The sequence below is a fragment of the Larus michahellis genome, chromosome 21 (genome assembly GCF_964199755.1).
Source record: "Larus michahellis chromosome 21, bLarMic1.1, whole genome shotgun sequence".
Classification (NCBI taxonomy): domain Eukaryota; kingdom Metazoa; phylum Chordata; class Aves; order Charadriiformes; family Laridae; genus Larus; species Larus michahellis.
Genome location: NC_133916.1, coordinates 7,550,174 through 7,557,851, shown reverse-complemented (window position 1 = coordinate 7,557,851; position 7,678 = coordinate 7,550,174). Strand labels below are relative to the sequence as shown.

General features: G+C 42.9%; 1 protein-coding gene across 4 annotated transcripts in view; it reads left to right on the top strand.

The window, feature by feature from the left end:
* Window positions 1-22: 22 nt before the first annotated feature.
* The window catches only part of LOC141733537 (protein PHTF1-like), a 30,485-nt gene continuing 22,829 nt past the window's right edge, over window positions 23-7,678 (top strand). The window contains exons 1-2 of one of the 4 annotated variants that reach the window (XM_074564031.1): window positions 23-486; window positions 4,404-5,074. In XM_074564031.1, coding sequence (XP_074420132.1) covers window positions 69-486; window positions 4,404-5,074 — 1,089 coding nt within the window. In that variant the 5' untranslated portion in view covers window positions 23-68. The remainder of the gene's footprint in view (window positions 487-4,403; window positions 5,075-7,678) is intronic. The other 3 variants (XR_012584331.1, XM_074564028.1, XM_074564027.1) reach the window with 3 other exon arrangements.

The window sequence follows — 7,678 nt, the reverse complement described above, 5'->3', positions numbered from 1 at the left end:
GGTCGCGGCGCGTGCGCGGTGCCGCCCGGCGCTCGGGCCATTTAAATGTGTGTGAGGGAGACTGTGAAATGGCTGCGCAGGTCGCTGCAGTGCGCGCCGTCTCCCGGGCCCCGGAGGAGCCGCCCCCGCTCCCCTCGGGGGACCGGCCCGGCCGGCCCCGCGGCGGCGGGCGGCGGCGGCGGGGTCCCTCCGGCGAGGCGGCGGGCGGCAAGCGGGCCCGGCTGAGCCAGCCGCTGCTGGCGGGGCCCGGCCCGGCGGAGCCCCTGCCCCCGGCCGCCCTTCCTGGCCTGCCCGCCGCTGCCGGGCTCTTCACCTTCTCCCCGCTCAGCCTGCCGCCGCCCGCCGCGCTGGAGGAGCGCCGTCACCACCACCACCGGCATCGCCCCGCCGCCGGCCCCGAGCCCGGCCGCCTGGCCGCCGGGCAGCCGCAGAAGGCGAGGCGGGGCAGCCCCGCCGACGGGGCGGCCGGGCGGCCCAGCAAGCGAGGTGAGGAGGGGGGCGCGCCGCGGGGCTGACCGGCGGCCGCCCGCGCCGGTGGCCGCCCGGCCGGTGCGGCTCAGCCCAGCGGAGCCCGCCCGCCGCCTGCCCGGGCCGTCCGCGCTCGGCGGCGGAGCCGCTCGTTCGGGCCCGGCCGGGCCGAGGCGGGAGCCGGGGGGAGCGCTGGCCACTGCCGGCGCCCAGCGGGTGCGGGGGGGGCGTGGGGCCGCAGCCGGTGTCGGTCCGCGGGGTGGGGGCACCCGGGGCTGCCCCATCGTGGTGGGCGAACAAGCGCTGTGGGAGCAAAGCCGCCTTCCTGCTGCGGGTGCGTTAACGTGTACTGGACTGGGGCTGCCCGTGGTGTTTTGGTGGTGTGTTTGCTTTTTTTTTTTTTTTTTTTTCCGCCCCCTAAAATACATCACCTGGGGTTTCTCTGATAGGAAGGCCAAAACGTCTCTAGATTTCGGTGCGTGTCTCTCTCTCTTTTTTTTTTTTTTTAAACAGTGTAGAATGACTGTTTCGGTTCTGCTCACGAGTTTCTTATAGTAAAAAGCTTCTTGGTGAGAGCAACGTAGATGAAAAGCAATTGCAAAAGCTGCCGTAATAAAGATACGTTGTGGATTATGCTTCAGGAGTATATGTGACAGTATGTGCCAAAGACACCAAAGATGCACGTGCCTACGAAAGTTAGGTCTATAATGTAAACTCTAGATACTACTGTCTTAAGAATGGGCAAAATTACTATGGGGAGAGACTTTTCACTCCTGTTTAATGCTTCTGAGCCACTGTGTTTGACTAATGGCTATAAAAGCTACTGGACCGTAGATTTCAAACTTTAGCTTGATAAATGTTGATAAAACTACAGAAGTAGTATGTCTTCCTAGACCAGGAGTGTCACTCTATGTCAGTTCTAACCCAGTAATCAAATGAGGCCGCCTTTTAATGAAGGCTTAAACGCTGTTAAACTTACCATCTGAATTCCAGATTTGCACAGGAAAGCTGTTTACTAAGTGAAAGTCTGAAGATCTTCCTTACTTGTCCCAAGCTGCATATGTAGTAGCTTTTGGGATGGGGCTGGATTTCTTTTTCTGTCTTTCACTATCAGTTTTCATTTCTGTGTGTAATCTAATTAAACTGCCTGTTTCTTTGACTGTATTATTCTGATCTTTGGCCAGAGGTGACAATGAACATCTCCAGTGCTTTTGCTGTTTAATAGTGATACTGGTGTGTTCAGTTACATGATGTCTAATAGTTTTAGAGTAGCTGAGTTATTGGCTCTGCTGTTACTCTGCCTCGCTGTGGGAGACCATAGTTTGATGATCTGGCTGTAGCTTTCTTTGTGTTTGAGGTACTGGAGTCTTTCTACTTATTTAAAGGAATAATTCAAACTATATTTCCTTCAAGATTGTCAGGCATCACTACCATAACGTCACTGTCTAGCTTCACGTAACACAGAGGTTACTCTCGCTGCAGCAGTGGGACTCCGCTGTGTTCAGCGGATGCAGCAGTGGCAGGGAGTCAGGGTAGCTTTTATCCTGAAAACAGCAATGTTCACTGGAAGTTCCAAAATGCAGAATGCAAGGTGTATGTCTGCTATCAGGGAATATCTTCAAACAGGAAGATACTCTGAGTTAAGACTAGTGCACATCTGAGGTTTTTAAACGATATCTAAAATTAGAAGTGCTTAAAATAAGACACCTTTAACAGCCAAAACTTAGAAACACCTATGAGGAAGTATTCCCAACAGCTCAGCGGTGGCATGGAATTCTTGTTTAGTTTGAGCTCGGGATCTCTGGTCCCACCAGAACAAAGATCTTCTGTGTGATTAATATGTTCTTTGCAGTTAGTAAAGCAGTATCCATACTTGAGAGCTTAGTGACTGAGTAAACTTGTGCATGCTTAACTTCTGAGACTTCCAAAAAAAGCTTATTCAAAGAACTGTTCCAGTTTACTTATCAAAACAAGATATACCACCTTTCTTTTCCTGGTTTCCCTAGCTGTAATATAAAAATAAGGGCATTGGCTGTTTGTAAAGGCTAACAGCAGTGCTGTGAAAACTTGTATTTCAGGTCCGAAGACAATTGTATGAAGTTAGTATTAAGCAATCAACTCTCTCTTTGCTTCATGAGTAATTCTGTTCATTACAACAGGCTGTTATGAAGGTCAGCCGTCTTTACTGAAGAGCTCTGAGACCAAATGTGTAATGATATAGTTAAATTCTGTGGTTAGACTAAATAACTTGAAGCTGCGTGTATTTTATCATTACACCTTTTTGTGTAGATCAGTAGATGCTCATCTCGTAGGTGCTTTTTTTCTTTAACTTCAAGTACTGCAGGAGAATAAAGAGGGAATACAAATTTGATAGCTTTGCAGACAAAGAAAGGAAGCGTTAGCACAAAGCCCTGTGCTGTGCGAAACTGAAAAACTTTAGCTATCGCATCTTCTAGTCAGCTATTCCCTTTAGCAGCAAAGCGTTCTCATCCCCGTAGCCATCCTGGTAATATGGCTCTTGGAGGCTTATGAGCACTGTTGGCTTGAAATAGTTCTTTGGTTCAGGCAGATTAAAATCTTGTTTTAGCAATTGAGTTTTTTAACAGCTGGGCCATCCAGATTTTAAACTACTAGTGCCACTTGCTAAATATTATTTGAATTAGTTTTTATTTCTAAAAGATGCGCAATTAAACTATTACATTTTGCTTGATGCAACTACTTCTTTACCTTTTATCACTCAGCCTTTTACAGGTTGATTGACCTTTTAAAAAAACCAACAGCCTCTTAATTTCTAGTTCTGAATTAACCAAATAGTTAACTGCAAGACTGGCAAAAGATAGCTGAAGATGTGGATGTGATGATTCGGATCCTTCCTTAGGCAGTTAGCGTGGGGTTATGCAGCAGCAGTATGACTACGGTATTCCACCCGTACCAAACAGTATTCCCTTGGGCTCTTCAGCAAGCCACGAACTGAGGACTGGATGCCTTGGCGTAGTGTTGAAGAGCTACGAAGTCTATCACCAGTTTAGTAGGGCAGATTTATAATAGGGATTAAAAATGGCCAGAATGATGTCTTCCACCAGGTACTTTGCTTTCCGCTGTACTCTGTCCAATCTGGTAACTGGCATAGTGCCACAAACTAGGCAGGCTGTGAGAACAGTGCTACCTATTAAATCCTTTTTTGGACTTAAAGTGTCAGATAAAAGGTCATGTATTAATGTACAATAAAATTCTGTGATGAAACTAGATGCTAACCATTCACATTATAAAAACAGCTTTATATATTTTACTTTACCAAAGTGTGTGCTCAGGTTGATATGAAAACTTAGTTTTGTTTAACCATATCTTCATTATTTGGAAATAACAGTTCTAAGCTTTAATACAGAAGATAGGCAGTCTAAGATTTTTTTTTTTTTTTTTGGCCAGAAAGCTAACAGCTTTAAGTATTTCTGCCTCTAAATGTCAATAATGCTTGTACCTCTTCAGTTGCATTATGTTTTGCTTCTATATTGTGTATCCAAAATCAGGGAAGTGTTCTGTAATGAAAGTCTTAATGTTTAAATGTTACGCATACTTGTTTATCCTCTTCCCCTGCGTGTCATGTCTTAAATGTCAGAAGTTATTAATGTGCTTAATTATAGATGTTCTGAAATACGGACTCCTTTTAAAGGTTTTCTAATAAAGCTGTTAAAAGTGGAAATATTTCTATTTGAGTTTTGCAAGTTTTCCTTAATCCAAGACTTTCTTTGTATAATAACTAGATGTACTGCATTTTTTTCTTGTATAATTAAGTCTTGTAAGTCAAAAGTCAAGGTATTATTATTGGTCAGTCTTCCCGGGAATAGATAGCTTTAGCAAATGAGAGGTCTTAATTCTTTTGGGGTGAATATGCTGCAACTGCAGAATTCTAATCTTCTCTTTATTGTTGCTGCCAGAAACTCCAGATGAAAATGGTAAAACCCAGCGAACTGACAGTCTTATTATGAAGAAGATAAAGAAAAAAAAGAAAAAGAAACACCGGGAAGATATGAGGGGAAAACGCCTGAAGATGTACAACAAGGAAGTGCAGACAGTGTGTGCTGGACTCACTCGCATTGACAAAGAGATTCTGTCTCAAGGACAGTGTGATAACTTAGAAATGAACAAGGAATCCTTCAGGTATCTGAAGGATGAGCAGCTCTGCAGACTGAATTTGGGAATGCAGGAATATCGAATACCCCAGGGAGTACAAACACCATTTGTGACGCACCAGGAGCATTCTGTTCGCAGCAGCTTCTTGAAAACTGGCACTAAATTTAGTAACTTCATTCATGAAGAACATCAGTCCAACGGTGGTGCTCTGGTCCTTCATGCGTACATGGATGAACTCTCATTTTTGTCTCCAGTGGAGATGGAGAGGTTTGCAGAAGAGTTTCTGGCGTTGTCATTCAGTGAAAACGATAAAAATGCAGCTTACTATGCTTTAGCCATAGTACATGGAGCAGCTGCTTATTTACCAGACTTCCTGGATTACTTTGCTTTTAACTTTCCTAACACTCCAGTGAAAATGGAAATTTTGGGCAAGAAGGACATTGAAACAACAACAATTTCAAATTTTCACTCTCAGGTAAGAACTGTTTAAAGGAATAAAAGTTGCACAAAGCCTAGATTTGATTAATCTCATTAATACAGAGAAGGGATGGTTTAAAATAGGTGAGGCGCGAACTTTCTCCTTAGCAGATGAAAAAAGATGATGTTGGGACTACTACTGCTGTGCTGTTTATTCCTGTTTTTTGCTTAAAGCTCTTTTGTGCCCACTGGTAGTTGGTGAATCACATTTCAGACACTGCTAACCATGATTTGTAGAAAGATCTGCACTTAATCCTCTTGCAGACTTTCAGTTGATCTTCTAAGCTTGGGAGGACACTGATATTGTTCAAAACAATAGATAAGTCTGTGTTAAGAGTTGTATAGATTGCAACTGCTTCTCAGGTTTCAGTATATCATTTGCAACAAATTAGTTGTTTTTTTCTAACATCTTAATTCTATCAGTAGTTGATGCTGGGTGCTATTTAAACTTTCCAACTTCAGAGAGGTGGTTAGAATAACTTTTTAATTGACTTTGAAAAAGGCCTTCATTTTTATATACACTACCTCAATTTTCATAGTAGGCGTAAACAATCTTAGATTCTCAAACTGCATCTCTGTGTAACTTAAATGGATGCAACACTAATAACTAAGCTAATTTCAAGATTCCCATATGAAAACCCCTTGCATTTGACTCTTGTGATCAAGCTTAGAAGTATCTATGAACTTACAGCAATATTACAGTTGAGATAAATTTGTTTCAGATGTAATAAAGCCTCTTCCTGCTTAGTCTAGTCTGAGAGCAGATTCAAACTGCTCTTACTTTTAAAGTCTTTATTCAAGACCTTAATTACTTTTACTGGTTCACTTGTTGGAAAGAAAGACCTGAATCTCTATAGTGCAGTGCACTTCGGTACTGTTGGAACAGACCTTCTTTAGTAACGGATTTTGAAACAGTAATGCTTGTGGGTGGGCTATCTGGGTCTCTCCAGAGTTTACCAAATGCTTATAAGCAAGATTTGCCTTGGAAAAACTGTTACTGCTGTACAGAAAGTTACTGCGTGGTCACTTGCTGTCTTTGAATACTTTCCAGCATTTATCATAGATACTATTAAATCAGTAATTCTGACACTTAGCTTATGAATTTGTTTGACAGTGAGTAGCTGCTGCAGCACTTGTTTTAAACCAGCTTCTATTTCTTGGTTTAAGTAATTCTTTGCACTGATAGAGCTGCATCAGAGTGCACAGTACTCCAAAAACTGTCTGAGCATACAAGCTGCTGCTGCCAACAAGAGCCCTTCTGCACAGTACACACGTGTGCTCTGCTGCTATGAAACTTGTCCACAGGTTAGGCTTTAAAGTCTTCTGTATTAGTGATTTATTTATGTTCTTTGGCATTGTGATTACATTCTAATTTACTTTGAGTACATGTGATGACCCTCTAAAATGGCTAAACAATGCCAACTGGATATTTAACAAGTACACTTTTTCTTGGTGAATGCCTCTGTCTTGTGAATGTGAATAGCTTATACTATAAATACATATTTGAGGAATGTATGGTAATAAATAAGAGGCTTCACTGGGTTATAGTCTGTGCTGGTATTTCAATTAATTCTATTTTAAGTACTGTCTAAACTTGATTGAGTCATGACAGAAGGTTCAGTCGGTCTAAAACACCTCTCTAAACACAGCTTCAGCATGACCTGGTTAATCCTCTCTGGCTGAAGTATGTTAGTGCGGTTCACACACTGAGTAGGCACGGAGAAGCGTAGCTTTCACAACTCTTAAGACAGCTGAAACAGAGCTCTTCAGAGGATATAGGTGGTGCTAAAGTGTCTAGTTTAAAACTCATGCATTTAAATTGATGGTGGATTCAACTATGGTAGCTGCATGCTGCTAAAACTCAAGTTTTGCAAGCTAGCTTGTCTTTAAATGAAGAGGGCTAAAGTGCCCTGCTTAAGAGAGGGCAGGGAGGTTAAGGCTGGCTATTTCACTGCTATTCCTTGCAGCACTGTTGAATGAATAAACAGGCTAAGCTTCGCGTGAACCTGTTTGCTGTACCGAACTGTACTGGGGCGAGGGCATTTCAAGCATTAGGGAGTCTTGAGTCCTGGAGGCTTGGTGTCAAGAAATCAAACTTTGATCTGTAAACTGCAAGTTAACCTGCAGTTTAACATGACCTTTGGCTTGTACAACACTCAGCCGTTTTGTGTATCTTTTCAGACAAACTGAATTTTAGTAGGAAGTGTCTCCAATTCAAAATACGGACTTTAATCTGGAAGACTTAATGAAAAATCTAGTGATAATTAACTCCCTTGCAAGGTGAATTCTTTTGCGCTCGGATCAGTGAGGACAATGTAAACTGAATGTTTATAACCACACACTCCAATGTCTATTTGTAGTATAACTGTTTAGTTCCTGTACATTAAAATACTTAAGTTTCAGTGTTTTCTGGATTTATTTTTTTTTTGCATTGGCTCTGGCTCATTGGTTCTAATGTTTTAGCGCTAAAGCTAAGCTTTAGTTTGGAGCTATTCGCTTGGACTAAGGGCTTTCAGGACTTAAGTCGTTGAACAGTAACTTGTGAGCTTCCTTCACATCAGGGCATACTTCAGTTTGAAAGTTCTTAGCAGTGTAGCTAGCA